This window comes from Balaenoptera ricei, chromosome 1 (assembly GCF_028023285.1).
Source record: "Balaenoptera ricei isolate mBalRic1 chromosome 1, mBalRic1.hap2, whole genome shotgun sequence".
NCBI classification, from domain to species: domain Eukaryota; kingdom Metazoa; phylum Chordata; class Mammalia; order Artiodactyla; family Balaenopteridae; genus Balaenoptera; species Balaenoptera ricei.
Genome location: NC_082639.1, coordinates 100,584,201 through 100,604,390, shown reverse-complemented (window position 1 = coordinate 100,604,390; position 20,190 = coordinate 100,584,201). Strand labels below are relative to the sequence as shown.

The window sequence follows — 20,190 nt, the reverse complement described above, 5'->3', positions numbered from 1 at the left end:
TCGCTGTTCATTTACTCTGTCTCATTGCTACTCCTTGGGTGTCATCGATTCTATTTTTACCCACTTTATGCTTTGGTTAATAATGCTGACAAGACCCCCCAGAGAAAAGACTCCAAGTAGGTGAAAGGAACAGAATGCCTTTGTTCAGCTTCCCCACCCTTTGGAGCCAGCCAGCCCCCATGGAGCTGAGATTTAGGGCCATGAATGGCATACCCACAGGCAAGTATCCTGTCTGATTTGGGGCCAGCTTCCCCATTAGTGAAAGTCTATTAAGCACTCTCCTAAGAAGCCTGAGGTCGCCAAAGACTCTGTGTTTATCAAGCACAGAGCATCCGCAGAGACAGGTGTGCTACATAAATACAAGGTGGTTTAATTATTTTAACAACCCACTGATACCATCTGAGAATAACAGTAGGTCTGGGGCTTCCATCCTTCTGCTGCACATGATGTTTAAGGACATCTGTTTAACATGCTCCCTTCCCTTCTCACTGCCCCCATTGGCACAGATCCATACGTCAAAGTGTCCCTGCTTTGTGACGGGCGGAGACTGAAGAAGAAGAAAACCACCATAAAGAAGAACACCCTCAACCCCGTCTACAATGAGGCCATCATCTTTGACATTCCCCCGGAGAATATGGATCAAGTCAGCCTGCTCATCTCGGTTATGGATTATGATCGGTAGGTACAGGTCCCTGAGGGCCACGATCCCCTGCCCCTCGTCCCCACCCCAGTGCAGCACAGGGCTCTTTGACCTTGGACCTTGTGGTTCATGGCTCAGACACTCATTGGTCTCGAATCTAGCTCTACCCAAGGAGGGTACAGGAGTTTGAGGAAAAGCATGGATTCCCTCCCAAAGTAGAAGCTCAAGCTTCACTTCCCAATGGGCTCATTTCCATCAGGGGCTGCCCCACCCATCAATTTCCCTGAATTCACTCCCGACTATTCCCATTCCTCCATCTGGCCTCTGTCCTTTAGAATCCCGCCCACCCCACCCTCCCCTCATCCTCTCCATTTCCACTGCTGCTACCACTCCCACTTGGGGATGTCTGTGCAGCCTCCTAGCTGACCCCTGCCTTCATCACTTCCTGCCTCAACCCAGCCAACACACCAAGGCACACCTTCCTAAAAGACCACTTTGTTCCTGGGCCTGCCCCTCTCAAGAACCATCAATGGCTCCTGCTGTCTGGACAAGCTCTTCCCCTGGACTCTCAAGATCTCCCAGATCTGGACCTGGCATATCCATCCAACTTGATTTCCCCCACCTTGTATGTGTTTCTTCTCTACCACTTTCCAAATCCTGCATCCCCATCAAGGCTGGCTCCAACACATTCTCCAACTACTTCAGCCACTGTGACTCCTTCTCTCCAGGTGTCACTTTCACTGAAGGAGAAAAAAAACATGCAGTAAAGCCTCAATCCAGGATCTTTAGCACAAGTTCCCAGACATAGTAGATGCTGGGTGAACAAATGTGAGTGATGACTGATGTTCTTGCTGAGTGAATAAATCACATCACAGCCGCTAGGTATGGAGAAATGGTACTCAGAGCAGGTTGATTTATTTCCCAATAGCGCTAATGTCTCAAGTGCTCATTGAGTCAAATAAAGGAAGAGACTTAAACTCTCCCACTCCCCCAAAGTCAGGCCATCTGCCCACCATTCCTGAGATTCCAAACAAGTTTAGAACATTTTGCTCATCTGTCTGTGTCCAATGACCACCCAAGGAGGCTGGGCAGTATTTCACTGCCGCTGGCACCCTGAGGCCCTGCCAAGCATCTGTTTACAGAGCTCAGCATTCTCAGTTAGACCTGTGGGGCTGAGACCCAGACCGTGGGACTTCCCTTTCTGAGAGCATGTCTGGTCACCGATGCCGGGCCCTTTGTTTCTCTCTTAGAGTGGGCCACAACGAGATCATAGGAGTCTGTCGTGTGGGGATCAATGCTGAAGGCCTGGGCAGGGACCACTGGAACGAGATGCTGGCATACCCGCGGAAGCCCATCGCACACTGGCACTCCTTGGTGGAGGTAAAGAAATCCTTCAAAGAGGTGGGTGAGGTCGTGCTTGGCCCTTGGCATGTTTGCTGCATGGCAGCGTGGGCTGGAGAATGGCAGTTGGCTGCTGCGAGACCTCGCCTTTGTGGGTCCTTGGGGGGCGCTGGGAGGGGGGATACACGCTTCTCACCCAGGGTGTAACAGGCAGAAAGGAAATGGGGGAAGATGGTGGGAAACGGCTTGACAAAAAGCCTTTGATGTTGAGTATATTGAAAGTGACACTGAGTTCAAAATGGAAAAGAAAAACTTGGAGGAAGCCTTCCCAGCAGCTCACTGTGCCAGGCCCGGAATGCTTCCACGAAGCCCCTGAGCCAAGTCAGTCCTTTCAGAGAGAGCCCCAAGAGGGGGGCTGAGATCAGAACTTGGCAAGAAATTCTACCCCTGTCGAAGCAGTAAGTTCCCTGAGGCTCTAGCCAGACAGTCCTGGGGCAGTTCTCACCACGTGGATGGAGCTGGCCAGAGACAGGATCCTACCCTCGTGAATGTTGTTTCTCCCCATTATTGGAGAAGAGAGTGTGGCTTCAAGGTGGCCCAGTTTCCAGCTGGATCCTAACAGAGACGTAATGGACACAGCACTGCCTGGGAGTCCCGAGACTTGGGCTCCAGCCCCGGACCTTTCCAACTTGCAGCATAATCTTGAGCTAGTTATTGCTCTCTCAGCTGCAAAGAAAATGTTCCTTCCAGTGACACAGTCTGCCCCACCTCCACCAAACGGCACCAATTTACGATCCTGCCGTTTATCACCTTGGTGGTCCTCCGGCCGGCTTTTTCTTTTTTTCTTTTTTTTTTTTTTGCTGTGCAATTCCATTTTCAAGATGATATTTTTTGTGTGTGTGTTAGTTTCTGCTTTATAACAAAATGAATCAGTTATACTTATACATATGTTCCCATATCTCTTCCCTCTTGCATCTCCCTCCCTCCCACCGTCCCTATCCCACCTCTCTAGGTGGTCACAAAGCACCGAGCTGATCTCCCTGTGCCATGCCGTTGCTTCCCACTAGCTATCTATTTTACGTTTGGTAGTGTATATATGTCCATGCCACTCTCTCAGTTTGTCACAGCTTACCCTTCCCCCTCCCCATATCTTCAAGTGCATTCTCTAGTAGGTCTGTGTCTTTATTCCCGTCTTACCACTAGGTTCTTCATGACCTTTTTTTTTTTTTTCCCCCTTAGATTCCATATATAAGTGTTAGCATACGGTATTTGTTTTTCTCTTTCTGACTTGCTTCACTCTGTATGACAGACTCTAACTCCATCCACCTCACTACAAATAGCTCAATTTCGTTTCTTTTTATGGCTGCTTTTTCTTAAATGGTTTGGGACATGGGGGTAGCCAAGCAAGTTTTAAACCTCATCTTGTTACTTCCACCCATATCCTAGAAAGCCAGGTGATCATTCACTCATTTTAATAGGTTTCAAGCCAGGAAGTCTAGAGAGTTGTATAAAAATTGGAAAATCCACTAATAAAAAAATAAGCGACATGACCCCTCAGCTTAAAAACAGAGTAACCCCTTCCCCATGTTCTGTGACACAGAAAAGGTGTGGGCAGCAAACCCAGAGAATCTGTCGGCTCCTCTTCCCTCTCAGGGTGGTCAAGCCTGCTGGCACCTGTTGCCCGCAGTGTGAGGCTTCACATTTCTGTCCGGTGGTTGCCTTGATTTTACCACAGCTGTGGAGCTTTAATGAGTGAGGCCAGTCCCTCAGCTCCTGGGCTCCCCTTTCTTCCAGAAGGCTCTCTCTGCAGGGTGTGGGTGGGGTACACACAACCAGCCTGCACCTACACAGGAGGCAGCCAGTGGGGCATCTAGCGCCTCACCGACTGCAGGGCTGATTCAGTCTAGGGAGGGGGTGTGGCACCCCTCCTTTTAAAATCCTTTGCAGGTATTTAAGGATAGAATAAGTATACTAAAACGTTCAGGATGGCGTGGGGCAGGGGCAAGGAATGGGAGCTGAGGGGCCTCTGATGGGCTGCAGGGCCTCAGGCACCTCACTGCCCCACCTGGTCTTCAGTTTCCTGGTTGCTAAAATGAGGGGGTGGGCTCCTCCCATCTCAGCTTTTCTAGGAAACTCTGGCCCAAAATGACAGGACGACAGGTGGCAGGTGAGCCCACATCTTGCATCGCCTTTCTGACCTTGAAGATGCAATAATCCATTGCTGTTACCGGGTTAGTCTGGCCACACAGACTGGAGTAACCAGCCAACAGTGGCTGGAGATGGGGGTGAGGTGCAGGGTAGCACAGAGGGGCTGGGGCTCGGCCCCAGAATCGCTCTCCATGATGAATACCACCTAATTAAGCCAAATAATTGATTTCAAGTCCTGTTTCTTTAAGAACTCTGACTCACAGGTCCAGACTACAAAAGAAAGATAAAGTAGAACCAAGCCCTTGAAAATGAATATTTGATGAGACAGAAAAGGGAAAGTAACAGTATATGGAAAACGAAAAGAGAATAAATTGATTCATATCCTTTGGGTTTACTTTTTTCTTGACCTCGCACACCAAGTTCCCGAGACTTTCCCTTCCCCCACTCCCTGGCTTTCCATTTTCTGCTCAGCTGATCATTTCTCTGTATGAAGAAGCTGAAAATGACATTCACCTTGGCAACTTGGGATTTCTTCAGTACAAATTTGTAAAAATGTGTACCTACACTTTTAGCATCCATAGTTTAAGTACCTTTATAGAGATGCATCTAAAAACCCACTAGGATAATATTAAGTAAACCCGCTTTGTGTTCATGTGATGCATTGTACTTGAACATTTATCATCTCAATCATCCTTAGAGCTCCTGCCTTCTTTTTGGTCCTGTTCTGGACACTGAGCAAGAACCTTGCTCCTGGAACTTGTTTCTCTCGTTTGTATAATACATACAAAAATCTTATTCTCCCACTCCTGGGAAGATAAATGGCATCATATCTGGAAAGCACTATATTTATATTCCACCTTTCTTAGAGGAGTTTCAAGTGCTGTGATCATTTCTTTTTTATTAACGAGAACAGAAGGCACCATACTGGCTTGTTTGTTTGGGGTTTTAAAATTAGGTTGAAGGAACAAATTAACTGAAAAGGTATTTTTCCCTGTTGGGATTTTTTCATGAATAAAAATTGATGAAGCCACAGTGAGCATCCTTCCCCAGCAGAGGCTGTGGCCTCTTTCCTCTCAGCACTCCTGCCCAATGCTACGTGCTGTCGCTGTTACCACACACAGAGCCCAGGTTGACCAGCGATCTTCTCCAAGGCGGTTTACTATGAAGGGTCAAATTCAGATCATCTGCCAGAGATTTTAGATCTCTGTTGGAATGTCACACATTTCAGAACAATAAAAGATCTCACTGGACCACAGCCGCCCTGGAATAACCATCCTCATTGGTGTGCCGGGGACCAATTCACTGCTATTTCAGAGCCACTATGATAAGCCTGCAGGAACCATTCATCTTCCCATTGTCCAGGAACCCCCATCTCCTCCCTCTGTTTATCTTCACAGGAAATATCAGGGGCTGGCAGGGGAGCCAGTGTGCCTTCTTCATTTGTCCTGGATAAACAATTATGCTCCGTGTGACTTCTCTTTGAGCTATTATATAAAGGAAAAAAGATGTACTCTGTGTAGCCATTTGTTTTTTTCTCCTCTGAGCTGGCCTATCAATCAGGTTGTTTAAGAGGCATGCTTACCCAGGGGAGAAGCCAGTAATTACAATGTACCTTTCACCGACATTAAAGGTTGTAACAGAAAAAGTAGAAGTTCTAAAATGAAGATCTGTTAAATGAAAGCATTAGTAATCATCTTATGTCACCTTCTGGTTAAGAAACACTTGAGTCAGAAGTCACAGTGGGCTCAAACACCAGGCATTTATTTATGTAAAATATTTCACCAGGGAAACCCTCGGTTGTGATTTCACTCACGTGGATGCTGCAAGCAGAGAGACTGCCACCGGAGTTAGGAGTAAGTACCTGGTATGGCACCAAAGAGGTTAGGTTTCTTATTCCATTGTGTGTCTCCTTCTTCTCCTGGTGTGGCCAGGTGCAAAGGTGGCCACAGGATGGAGCAGAGGAAACACTGAGTGTGGATGGAGTTAGGAGACCTGGCTTCAGATCCTGGCTCTGCTCCTAACTAGCTGTGCATTGACTCCTCTGTATCTTGGTTTTCTTATCTGCAAGAACAAGAGAGCTAGCCTGGATGATCCCCCAGGCCTGCCTTCGGGTTTCGCATGCTAAGATTGCTCAGGCCTAGGTCACGTTATGGTGATCATCCATACCTGCCTGTCCAGCCTTTGATCAGTTGTAAAGATCTGCAGGTTGGCCTGTCCAGTGGGTACTAAGGGACCATGAGGGACTGAGCCCGGGGACAGGTAACAGAGGCTTTCCTAAGAGCCAGGAACATGAAGGCGATCAGCAGGTCTGGGTCTCTCCTCTGCGTTGTGGGTTCCCACAGGAGATGCCGGAAGGGATGGTCTAATCCTTAAGTGGCTCGGCTCTGTCTAGAAAGGGCTGTGTTGTGAGGTGGGGGGTGGAGGAGGGACCGCGTCCTTCCCCATCTGACCCCTACACATAACACAAAGGTGTAATCCACTTCTCCTCAGCCCCATCCCTCCACATGGAGACCCCAAAAGCCCATGAGAAGCAAAACGGGCTGCACTTCAGGTTCAGAAAGGCCATCTCACCCACGTACCTAACTTCTCTCCCCGGAGCCTTGTCCCACAGGCACCTAGGAGAGTATTGCGTCTCCTCTGCTCACAGAAAGGATGGGGTGAGCAGTGGACGCTGACATGCTTTGAAGTTACACAGTCACCAGATGGGTCTAGAATATTCACAGGGTCAGATCCTTGCCCAGAAAACATCGCTCCAGCTCTGCCTGGCTTTTCAATGTAAAGAAGGGTTCGATGGCCCAAGCGCGGGTCATCCATCCTCAGCCCTCTCCTCACTCCATTACACCTCATTACATCACCATCTTCTCAGAGGGGTTAGAGTCGGGCTGAGGGGGTGGCAGCCTGTGAGACAGGAGAGGGAGGAAAAGAAAGGTGGAGGCACCCAAAAGGGCAGGGGGCTGCCATCTCCTCCCACCTCTTCACAAGTTGAGTGTGAAGTCCCCCGGGAAGCACTCAGACTGAAGAGGAGAGCCCAGCGCTGAAGCAAGATCAGGGCTTTAGCTGTACGATCAGCTCCCAGACAAATTGCTAAGAATTCATGATTGCAGGATCTTGGCAGTAAGGGCATACTCTGCAGACGGCCTCTTTCGCTGCTAACAGAGTCCGATTTTCAGCGTGAAAAATGGCTGAAGCATTCAGAAATGGTTCGGTCATAGCACCTCATTAACACGCACGCACGCACGTGCACACACACATGCACCTGCACGCATGCACTCCACACGCTAAAGAAAGCTTTCATTATCTCTGCAGCAGGTCTTTTCTAAAAATCAGGCCTTCCAAACTAGAAGCTCGAAAGCTGGTCTCCTTACGTTTTTGCATGGCTAACAGCAAAATTCACGAAAGCTTATGAAAAGCCGGGAAAAGGTGAATTCAGTGCATGGGCCGGATGAGTTTCAGAAGTTGAAATGTACATTCCCTTGGCAACGGGTAAGCGGCTTTTTCTCCTCTCCGCAGTGGCAGGGCCGAGCCGCCAGCTTCGACAGCGAGAGCTCGTGCCCGTCTCCGAAACCACCTCCGACACCCTGAGCTGCACGGCGGAAGGGCCACACCAACGAGACTCAGCAGGGTTCTTTTTGCACTTGTTCAACCGTCTAAACACAGTGTTGTGCAGCGGCGGCGGTAGGGGCAGCGCCTCTCACTCCAGAGTCTTAGCTGCCCCGTGTAGGTCAAGGCCGAGACAATCGTCGTGTGGTCAGATCTGTCTTAGTCTTTTCTGTCTCCCAAGGTGATATTTTTCTGGTTCTTTCACTTTTTATGGATCTGCTGTCAGGAAGAAAAGAAAAGAAAAAAAAAAAAAAAAAAAGAGGGGAGAGCCCTGACATTGGTTCTATTAAATACAGTGTAAAATAGTTGTCTTTGAGGGGGAGGTGGTTTGAGTTTCTGAAATTTTGTGTCTCCACTGACCTCCGTAACCCTGGAGGAGAGGGAAGTGGGATGGGCAATGGCTGCTTTGTTAAGTGGGCTTCGGGAAGGTGCAAATCTGGCGAAGAGCCTTTACAAAGGCTACTACTTACGACTCTTAGAAGCTCTTTGCTGATGTGACATAAACCGAGATGTGGACTCCTGGTCCCATGTTGAAATTGGGAGCACTTCGAGCTGTCTGTGAACCTTCAGCTGGTCGTGCAGGGCTCCTCGCTCCCAGTCCTCGGGAACGTTCCTCCTGAATTGAACATGTCTTGATTCCTCATGGGAACTGAGTCACTTTCTTTAGGAATGATTCTGTTGAAACGAACATGCCATATGTTTTCTGGCACGCCACAGTTAATGACCATATTTGTTTGAAAACAAGATCTTTGTTCTCAAAAACAACCTTCACTGTAAAAAAAAAAAAGGAAGCACATATGTTCTGGAATGATTTCTGCGTTATACATAGCTTTATAGTTCCATGAAGTATCAAGCAACTGTTTAAAATGCCTAAAGAGATCAAAGAAAAAACTACATGAAATGTTCTTTTCTGAATGGGAAGTTTTGAAATCCAAGGAATAGGTGTAGTCTATCTTTTTATGAACAGTACCTTCTTGATTAAAACCAAGTCAGCTTAAGTCTATTTCAGCCCCCTTGACTCTAGGACAATGTTCATCTTAAACTTTAGTTCTATAGATTATTAAGGACTTCAGTGTTTGTTTGTTTGTTTCAGTGGTAGTGAAGGATTTTTTTTTTCCTTTAGATCTCTACCGTAGGTCAAGTTCAGTTTAGGAAAAAAGAATGTTTGAACTATTCTGTATTGTAATCGTATATTTCTGTTGAGTTAATAGTGGTCTTCCCACCAACCCCCTAGAACTAGATTGATTTGCTCCATCTCAGTCTGTATAGCCCTGGTAGATGTGTGGGTGGGTTTTCACTTCAGTTTGTGGCTGTGAAATGCCAATTTCCAGAGTTGTGTGTGTGACTGGCAAGAGGCAAGTCTGCTGAAGAAACGCTTCCTTCAACAATGGCAGGTCAAGAACGTAAAAACTGTTCACACACCTTGTGTCTCACTCTTTACATATGTCACATGCTTTAGGAGCAGCAACTCAATAAAGTAACCCTTGTTTTAAGCCAAGTTATCAGGTTTCTGTGCTGATATAACTTTGGGTAGTGTCTTCTAAGTCTTAAAAATGACCAGATTGGGCAGGAGGTAAGAGGATATTGTGGCAAAAGAAGTTTTCATCTTAAAAAAAGAAGTTTCTGTGCTGATATAACTTTGGGTAGTGTCTTCTAAGTCCTAAAAATGACCAGATTGGGCAGGAGGTAACAGGATATTGTGGCAAAAGAAGTTTTCATCTTAAAAAAATGTAGATTAACTGAGAATTCACCCTGTACTGAGCTTTAGGCTAGGGGTTAATGTGTCATTGGTGTAAAGATAAGTTTTCTCCCCAAATGTCTTGTGACTGACAGGCCTTCCCAGTCAAGTGATCTTGCGGCTGGATGTTCTCTTGAGAGAAGAAAAAACTCAAGGTCATGACAAGACTTCCAACAGGCCATGAACTTCATTCTGTTCCTTGACTCTAGAATGACCCCATCAAGATGGCCATCTCAATCACTGGGCAGGTGCTGGGGGGTCCTGCAACTATGAAGCGGGCATTGACTTTCCAGCGTCATAAGGAGCCCAGAAATTAGTGTGAGGGGTTCCTTCCAGAAGTGAGCTTGAAATGCATGTCCAGCTGTCATCTTCAAACCTGTAGGCAGATGGGGAGGACTGCTCTAACCTTTTGGAGGAGGGAATAGGATCAGCGCGAATCACGGAAGAGTCACTGCTCTTAAGCATTCCTTTTATGTCCAAGCAGCAGTCTCACACGAGCGAGCGTCCCAGTGGCTGTGAAAAATCATTTCCTGAGCAGATTACGGTTAGTTTCCACACCACCCTGACCAACTGCTACCACTCCCGCTACGGCAGTTTTAGTAAATGTCTACAGGCTGGGGAGCCCCCCCCCCCCAGGGAGGCTCTCAGCTCCTGGACCCCCGCCTCCAGCATCCTCCGGGGAGACTAGTCCTCAACCCAAAGCACGAATGAAACCTGAATTTCTGCCCATTTCATTGTCTACCCTGATCTCTCTCCCTCAAAGATGAGCATAAAATGATTACAAGTTGCAGAATAAAATGAAATATAAGGTTGAGTCATTTGTCAGCTTCCTCTGCCATGAGTAACCTCTTTCTTGGGTTGGTGATGTGAGCTTCGCTGAAGTCATGATAACCAGGGCCTTTTGTACATCGATGTTTTTTTGAAAGTGCAAAGTTCCCTTTGTGGAGCAGTGTTTCTAGGCTGAAGAATGCTTCTCCCCTCCCCTCCCCTTACACTCTGGATGCAATTAATTGCATCGTCATTTAAAAAAGTATGTTGTTAATCACTGCTTTGTGTCTCCCCACCCTTGTCACAGCCTGGAGTTTTTATTCAATTAAATCTCCTCTTGCCCATTTCTCTTATCATTGTACATTCCTGAGGTTTAGCAGTCAGCACACACACAGGGCACTGGAAAGCTTTTATTTTTAATCTGTGTTTCACATAGATAACCACTTCCCTTCAATCAAGGTACAGCGGAAGGGCTTGTTCATATTTTATTCTGCCCAAGGAATACCTGTGTACCCCGGAAGGCTGGAATCCACCTGTGTTTTGTCAGGTTTGTAGCTCACAGAGCATTTGGTACACGGGGCTCTGCTGTTTTCTAAGCTGTTCAGCTCAACAAGCAGCCACTCCAGATGCTGAAGCTTCTCTAGGGAAGGGGTCACACACTCATACTGGGAAAGTGCAATGCTTTCGCCTACCGGGAGAGGAATCCTGCTAATTCTCATAAAACACAGCTTGAGAAAATCCTGTTGCAGACTCGAAAATTAAAACAAAACCAAAAACATTCTAACTTAATAGAATATCCTCTCTGCTCACCCCCAGCTTTTAATTAATTTAGAAAGCAACGCATAGAGTAGAGAGTGGAAGGTACTATCTCTTCCTGCACATCTGCATCTAAATTACTGACACTCCACAGTGACATGACACCAAGGGAGCCAAACTGCTGAGAGAAGCACTCTGTTGCCCAAAGACGCAGCTTCCTCTTGCTTCTGACTTCCCATCAGGTCACCCACCAGCCGCCAGGATCTGATGATGTGCTAGTCACATCTAGAGCAGATCAGCCATCAGGGTAAATGCATCTGGCTGGCTGCTCTGGGTTATACAGCAGTAACAACATTCAGATTTCAGCGACTGAAAACAACAAAGGCTTATTTCTTATTCACGCTAGATGTTCATCACAGGTCAGCAAGGGGGGGCTCTGCTCATCGGATTGATTCAGGGGAACTCAGGATGACAGAGCAGCCAACATCTCAGACATTGCCAGTTGCCACGCCCGAGGGTGGGTAAAGAGCACTCGGAAGGGTCTCATCCTGGCCTCAGTGCTCTGGCCCAAAAGGAACATATGCCACTTTCCTTCACAGTTCATTGCCCAGAACTACTCATGTGGCCTCCAAAACATAAGGGGTTCAAGCTCCCAGAGGAAGAAGAAGTAGAAATATTTGGTCATCAGGACTTGGTAGGACCACAGTGAACTTCACAGACCCGTGAAGTGTGACAGCTACTGAAGGGCTGATTCCGAGAAACTAATAAAGGGAGACTGTGGTCTATTCATTTTCGAATGAAATCAAGGACTGTACATTGAGTCACACAGCTATATATTGGGCCACACACCTGTGCTAGCCTCAGACTTGAATCTTGCCCACAAAAAGCTTTTTAGTCTAGTAACTTGGTAACATAAATAACTCTAGTCCAAGGTAGAAAGTGGTAAATGCAGGAAGGGAGGTGAAATAAAAGGCTACAGAAGTCCAAGAAAGAATACCACAGCTCTGCAGATTGAGTAACAGCTCTAGGAAAAGGGGCCCCTGATCTAGACTTTTTAAGGATGGGTAGGACTTGGGGATGTGGAAGTTGTGAGGAGGGGGCACGTTCCAGGCTGAGGGGTCCGTACACATGAAGACCCAGAGCTGAGGAATTCCCAGGGCCGCCAAGCCACCTGCATCCAGGGGAGACAAGGAGGCCCCTGAGAACCACCGCCCCCTTGCTTGCACTGGTCTTCCCAGACAGAATGCTGGACTTCTGCCCGAGAAGCGCTCCTTTCCCCTACCCTGGCCCCCGCCTACTTCTTGCCAGCTGCCTCCACTGGTAAACAGACTTGCTGCCCACCCCTCATTGGAGGCTTGGCTTCTGCTCCCAAAAGGGCTGATCACCTGGAACTTCAAGACTTGCCTGAATCTGAGACTTAGTCCAGCTGCCACACCTCATCCACTTACCCAGTCTCACCTCCTCAGGCTATTTCTCAGCGACAAGCCACTCGGGACTTTATGATTTGTCCTGTCCTGCTCTGCTCCTCTTTGAAGTAAGCCCTATCCTGATGTCTGATCTTCTAGCTCAGGGAACAGGACTGGCCTCTCCCTGGCTTTCCTCTGGCTGGTTCACAGCTGCATCCCCCGCACAGCTGTGGCAAGCCCATTGGGAGAGACTGGAGACGAAGAGACCAGCAGGCAGTTGCAGCGGTCCAGTCGAGAGTGGACCAAGGGCTCGGCTAGCATAGGCAGTGCACAGGGAAACAAGGGCACATGCACAGGATGTGGTGATCAGAGGTGGAAAACACCACAGAGCTGACAGCTGAGCAAATCTGGAAGAAGGGAGAGGGAAACGGGATTCAACGTTGTTGGCTTTACACTTGAGGCACCAGAAGAATGATGGTGCCTTCCATGGAAACCAGAAACTCAGCAGAACAAGAAAAAAATTGATGAGTCCAGTTTGGGCCCAGCTGAGTTTGAGATGCTGGAGGGATGTCTAGCAGGCAGCTGCAGTCCAACATGCAGCTTGGCTGAGAGGTCAGGCATGAGATGTTAATTTATAGAAAGCTTACACACCAAAATGAGATGTGAAGACAGGAGGCTGACGCTGCCACGCCAATACAAGGAGAGTCTCAAAGAGATGTTCTTCAGGACCTATCAACATTTAGAGGTCAAGGAGAACAGAAGTGATGTGAATAATAATGGAGGCGTCCCCAAGTGAAGCTGATCGATGAAAATGCTAATGAACAAAAACATCAATCAAGGGCTTCATAAAATGCTTCTTCATAACAAGTTAATCCAAAGTGCTTAAACGTAACTTGACTCACTAGTCTATTTTCACCCACATTTGCAGGGACCCACCTCTTTTTTTTCCACTTCGGCTATGCTCTTGCCTTTTTTTTTTAATTGTAGTAAAATATACATATCATAAAATTTACCATTTTAACCATCTTTAAGTGTACAGCTCAGGGAATTTAAATATATTCACATTTTTGTGCAACTATCGCTGCCATCCATCCACAGAACTTTTTCCATCTTGCAAAACTGAAATTCTACACCCATTATTTAGCAGCCCCACCACTCCCTCTCTCCAGCCGCTGGCAGCCATAATTCTGTTTTCTGTCTGTAAATTTGACTACTCTAGGTACCTCATAAGAGTGGAATCATATGATGTTTATTCATTTTTATTTTATTTATTTTTTGGCTGCACTGCACAGCTTGCTCAATCTTAGTTCCCTGACCAGGGATTGAACCTGTGCCCTCTGCAGTGGAAGTGTGGGACCCTAACCACTGGACTGCCAGGGAATTACCATGACATTTATTCTTCGTCCTGGATTATTTCGCTTAGCAGAATGTCCTGAAGGTTCATCCATGTTATAATACGTGTCAGAATTTCCTTCCTTTTTAAGGCTGAGTAATAGTCCATTGTATGTATGTACCATATTTTGCTTTCTATTCATCCACAGTGGACATTTCACCTTTTGGCTATTGGAATAATGCTGCTATGTACGTAGGTGCACAAGTGTCTCTTCGTGTCCTTGATTTGATTTCAATTTTGAGAGGGCATATACCCAGAAGTGGAATTACTGTATCATGGTAATTCTATTTTTAATACTTTGAGGAACCATCATACTGTTTTCCATAGCAGCTGCACCATTTTGCATTCCCACAAGCAGTGTACAAAGATTCTAATTTCTCTATATCCTCACCAATAATTGTTATTTTTTGATTTTTTGATGGTAGGCATCCTAATAGGTATGAAGTGGTATCTTGTGGTTTTGATTTGCATTTTCCTAATGATTAGTAACACTGAGTATCTTTTCATGTGCTTATTTGCCCTCTGTATATCTTCATTGGAAAAATGTCTATTCAAGTCCTTTGCTTATTTTTGAATTTTTGCTGTTGTCCTTATTAAGTTTTAAAAGTTCTTTATGTATTCTAGATATTAATCCTTTATCAGATTTATGATTTGCAAATATTGTCTCCCATTTTGTGGGCTGCCATTTTACTCTGTTGATCATGTCCTTTGATGAACAAAAGTTTTTAATTTTGATGTCATCCAATTTGTCTATTTTTTCTTTTGTTACCTGTGCTTTTGGTGCCATACTCAAGAAATCATTGCCAAATCCAATACCATGATGATTTCCCCCAGTGTTTTCTTCTAAGAGTTTTATAGTTTTACCTCTCATACTTAGGTCTTTGATCCATTTTCAGTTAAATTTTGTATAGGCTGTGAAGTAAGGGTTCAACTTCATTCTTTTATCATGTGGATATCCAGTTTTTTCCTACATCATTTGTTGCCAAGACTGTCTTTTCCCCATTGAATGATCTTGGCACCCTTGTTGAAAATCATTTGACAATATATGTGAGGGTTTATTTCTGGGCTCTTTATTCTGTTTCATTGGTCTATAAGTCTGTCTTTATGTGAGTACCACACTGTTTTGATTACCATAGCTTTGTAGTAAGTTTTGAAATCAGGAAGTGTAAATTCTCCAACTGTGTCCTTTTTCAAAATTATTTTTGGCTCTTTGGGGTCCCTTGAGATTCCATATGAATTTTAGGATGAATCTATTTCCCAAAAAAAAAAAAAATCATTGGGACTTTGATGGGGATTACATTGAATCTGTAGATTGCTTTGGGTAGTATTAATAGAGATCCAACTCTTAAGGACACTGTAATCACCCACAAATGCCATTTGCTGACAATCTGTCCACAAATTCACCCTCACCTCTGGGGTTCCTACTTCTAAGAACATGTTGTGATCCTTGGTGCAGGACCAAGTCATGGAGTTCAAACCAGCTAACCAGACCTTTTACACTAAACTCAACTCTTGCCAAGTTTCTTTAGAAGTCATCTCCCACAACTGCAAATGTCCTGCCACAACTCCCAACCTGCTGACCAAACTCAACCCTATAGCCCAATTTCTCTTTCCTGCCCACTCAGTTCCAGAACACTCAAGAACTTCAGTTGGACTCATTTCCATGAATGAAGTCTCATCTCCTTCTGCATGCACATAGGTATTCACTCAACAAACATGTGTTGAGCAGCTAGTATATATCAGGTAACATGCTAGGGCTGAGGGCACACAAATTAATAATAACTAACAAACACAAAACATTTCCTATATGCCAGACACTGTTTTAAGTTCTTTACATCATTATATCACTTAATTCTTCCTCTAGCCCTAAGAGGTTAAGAAACTTGCCCAAGGTCACACAGCTGAACCCAGATATCTAAATCCCAGAGCTCACATGCTTAAGCACGATGCCAAGCTGCCTTCTAACAAAACATAGCTCTTCAAGGAGCTCACAATTCAGAGGAGGAGATAGACACAAAACTAGAAAATTATTCTACAATATGGTAAGGGCAATGCTAGAGATATACCAGAGATTTAAGGCATCCTAGAGAAGGATTGCCTACCCCAGCCATCTATGCATATCCCCTTCACGGCGCACCCCAAATGCACCCTCTGAGAGCCCAGCCTCACCCCTTCCTGGAGACAGCCCTACAACGACCTCTTTGTGAACCCTCAGTCACGCCTACTAACTTGATTCCCTACATCAGTTACTCCTCTAGGAACAGCTAAAGACCTGGGGAGTCTGCCCATCACACCCAGCCCCAGCCAGTCAGCCCATAAATGTGTTCTATGTTGGACAATACAAGGAAGGGTGAAGGCTGTAATTCAGCAGCTCTACTGGAAAGCAGTGCTGAGCACAGTCACGGGCTCATCACTCTACGACATGCAGCTCCGAACAAAGCCTGTGCCATTAGACGGGATGAAAAGGGAAACTGATGATGAGCTGCCATGGGAGAGGACAGACAGAAGAATTCAGAGGGTTCAGAGGAAGCCTGGAAACTCAGGAATTCACACAGGCTAGCTCTGCCTTCTTGCATCTCTTTCCTTTCAGAACCAGACTGGTGAGTCTCCTCCTCCAGGGATCTCAGCTGAGGACAAGTAACTCGTGGTAAATTAGTCCTGGGGGTAGGAGTGGGGAGGTATGTGACTCTTTTCCCCAGGTGACTCTTTTTTCTGCACAGATTGGGGAAGTTTGGTGACACATCAGGAATTATCCAGAGAGACACAGAGCGCCAACGTGGGCAGGAGCCTCAGGCATACTGAGACATGTAGCAGTTCTTTTCTCTGTGGCTTCACCTTGCAATCTGTGCCTGAGTCAGGTTTGTGAGGCCCCTTCAGGCTGGAGCAATAAGGAATGAAAACTCGTGGCTAGAAATTCTAAGTGTTTTTGGAAACGTGAGTCCCTGAGATGACAGAGGACTTGCTAATCATGGTTGAAAGGGCTATGGCCCTTTATACCATGGTCTTTCATCTCCCTGGAGAAATTACTGACAATGACACACTGCAGTTAAAATGGATTGTGAAATCAAAGGGCCAGACGAGCTTCAGACACTGTCATCCTTCAATTACCAGGAACTTTCTTTCCCAAATGATCCAAATATACGTGACATGCTATGCAGAGAAGTTCTTCCTGTAACCCCTGGTCTCGAACCTGGAGCTGCCCTGATGCTCCCAGGGGTTCTCTCCCTGACAATGAAGCAGGGGGTAGAACTATATTCTCCAGTCTTTCAATCCCAGCAGCTACCTGTTTCCTGCCAGATTTGCCTTGTGAGGGTGGATTCAACTCTCTGACCCCAGTATATCTGGAAAACTCAAGAGCCTAGAACCAGAAGATCTGGGTTAAGTCCTGCCTTCTCAAGCTTCTCCAGGCTACCTTGGGCGGATCACGTAACCTCTCTGAGCCTCATTTCCTTCATCTGTAAAACAGGGGTGTAGTTGCTTTGATGGCAGCGGTCAGGTTCCACCTCGGATCTGCATCCTGAGAGCTTATTGCAGCACAGCGGCCTGGACCCTCTCCTTTTTCCTTGAAGACCTGTCACTTTCACAACTGAGTAACCTGAGAACAAAGGGGATAAGCCAATGTGCTGCTCTTAAGCTTGGAGAGGGTGGGAGGGAGCAGGGAGGGGGAATGTAAGGAATAAATCAAGTGGCTATGTAATTAATTTAGAATAACTTGAGCACTGAACATTGAAAAGAAACAAAAGTGGTGACATTTAGTGAATGTGTCAGTCGATATCTCACTCATTCCAGCTGTCTTTTCAAATGTCAAATCTCTCACAATCCCTTTTCCTTGCAGCTGGAAGGCTCGTGCTAACAACCAGCACCAATTCTGGTTGATACCCAGTAGGTCAGCACGGGCACATAATTTCAGAAGTGGGAGGTCCTAGAGGCTGCAGGAACAGTAGACAATGCCCGTCACCCCCAGAGAGCTGGACATCGCAGCTGCTTCCCCGGGGTCCCCCACTGATCATTCTCCTGGCCCTTCACCCATCTGTGGCCATCAACCCCAAAAAACACACAGGGTGTCCACACCAAGAGAAGACAGTCAGTGTGTTGTCATGTCCATCCTCCATTTGTGCCTCCTCAAACTTCTCAGAACTTGAAAGTTTTCAAGAGAAAACCTTAGCTGAACTCCAGGGAGGGAGAAAGCCAAGAGCCCGTTGCTCCAGAGAACTCCAGGCTCAGGAATTTCCATTCCGAGCTGATTGGCCCTTGGTTCAGTCCTCTATAAATACCGGATACAGCTTCAGAAGCAAACCAGGGGGAACGAGCCAGCTGGATTTTCACTTTGGGGAGAAAAACGTGAAGCCAAGTGGCACGGATCAGTTTTCATCCCCAACTCCATGCCTGCCCCCCCCCCCCCCGGAGTGAGCTTCCCCACATTCAGCCACAGCTGAGCGGCCAGTCTCTTCGACCTCACCGGCTGCCACCGAGGTGCAAGGAGGAGGGGCAACTCAAACCCAAACGGAAAACCAGCTGGTGTTCAACCAACTTGGAAGTTTAAGTGGCCTAGGCGAACGAGAAAGTTCCAGCAACTCCAGCTCATTTAGCAGAGTGCAGTTTCTGGCTCGAGGAGCAGAGAAGGGCCATGGTGTTCTAGGCTGCCTGGGGAGCAGGGCATGGGAAGCCAGCGCAGGGCAAGTGGTAACAGCTTAGCCTTGGCCAAGCCCAGTTGCACAGGGAGGACACGGTGACATGTCAGAGGAGGGGCTCCCCTTCTACTGCCCTGTTTGCAGCCCGGTTGTGCGAGAGTCCATGCCAGCCCCTCAGGGAAGCCAAACGCACAGGTGCACCACCGCCCAAGCGTACCCCACTTAGAGCAGAGCCAAAGCTCGTGAACACTCGCCTCCACTGTCTCCTCGCCAGTACGCAGAGCCAATGGCTTGTTAAAGCAAGTGTTCCCACTCCATCTCTGTGGCTCCCGGATGGAGTGCCTCCTGCACCATCAGCCCTCCCTCCTTGAGGTTCTCGCCTTACCTGACTCTGGTCTCCTTCATAGGATCCTGTTTTGCATCCATCCCAACTCTTATGCCGACATCCCTAGGAGTGAGAAGGCCCCCAGGCCCAGTGCTTGGCGTCTCCCCACCTCTCCACCCTCTCCCTGGACAATTTCACCCACCGCCAACTCCACATCACCTACCACCTCCGTGTCGATGCTGGTCCACATCCCAGAGCCCATGACCCTTGGAGCACCAGACCCAAACTGCCACCTGCCACAGACAAGGCCCTTGGACCTCCTGCTGCAGCATAAACCCAGGATTTCCCGAAGCAAACGTCTCCCTCGGCTGTCTGTGAACTTCAGCATTATCGCGCTGGTTTGATCCTCGACTCCCAGCTCTCCCCACGTCAGTGAACACGATCAGACCCTTTCTCTTGTCCAGCTCCCCCTGCTGCCCTGCATGTCCAGGTGCCCCATCATGGTGGGCCTGCAAGAGAGGAAGCACCTACTACCAGAAGCGAGAGGACACACGAGCCTAGACCAGAGTCAAGTACCCAGATTCAGAACACAAGCGTGTGGTTCAGGAAAGAGTTTCTAGAAAACCAAGCGTAACGGTAATACGGATGGTCTCCAGCAGTGGCTCTCAAACTTTACTGTGCATTCGAGCCACCTGGAAACCTTGCTAAAAATGTAAATCACTATCACAGAGATTCGGATGCACCAGACCTGGGGTGGAGCCTAGGAATCTGTATTCCAACAAGCTGGCAGATGATTCTGATGCTGGTAAAGTCCAAGCCCATGCATGGAGGACCATTTGGTCCCAGAATTAGAGACTGGCTTTACCTGGCGTGAGACAGCTGTTCCTAATCAAGAAGACCCTGACCCAGACCCAGCTCACAGGGTGACTGTGCTCTGAATTCCTGAATTCCACGCAGTGGGCAGTCACGGAGGGCTGCATTCATGCAAAGTCTTGGGGTGGGATTATGCCCCCCACCAGGTGTCTGTCTGGCAGCCCCAAGGGCAGCACACTGTCAACCTGAACAGGAAGGGGTGTTAGCAGCAAAAGTACCCACTCTGGAAACTCTGCCCAGTGTCCCCACCACTGATATTGCAATTCAGTCCTGAGTACAGCAGGGCGAGCCATCTGCTTCCCATTCCACACCCTTGCTCTGTCACCACAGAGCAAAAGCAGAGGCAGACAGGTTGATCATGACTGAGAGCATCTGCTCTAAATCAGGCTGACCGCAGGCTGGGTACGGACACAGGAGGTGGTGGCAGAGTGCCATCCAGAGCCCCTCCATCCACCCCGCTTCCTAACCCAATCTTTGCCTTCTGAGAGTCAACAAGCATTGCCTAGGCTCCAAGGGACAGATACAGGAGAGTTTTAGGAAGTAGACTCTATGTGATCAGGGATTGATTGGA

The 20,190-nt window shown here is 47.3% G+C and overlaps 1 protein-coding gene across 4 annotated transcripts in view; it reads left to right on the top strand.

Annotated features, from left to right (window-relative positions):
- SYT6 (synaptotagmin 6) overlaps window positions 1-7,765 on the top strand; it is a 57,499-nt gene extending 49,734 nt beyond the window's left edge. The window contains exons 5-7 of one of the 4 annotated variants that reach the window (XM_059901155.1): window positions 507-678; window positions 1,891-2,041; window positions 7,640-7,765. In XM_059901155.1, the coding sequence (XP_059757138.1) occupies window positions 507-678; window positions 1,891-2,041; window positions 7,640-7,711 (395 nt within the window). In that variant the 3' untranslated portion in view covers window positions 7,712-7,765. Of the gene's footprint in view, window positions 1-506; window positions 679-1,890; window positions 2,042-5,914; window positions 5,961-7,639 lie in introns of those variants that run through there. The other 3 variants (XM_059901179.1, XM_059901159.1, XM_059901168.1) reach the window with 3 other exon arrangements.
- The last annotated feature ends 12,425 nt before the right edge of the window (window positions 7,766-20,190 follow it).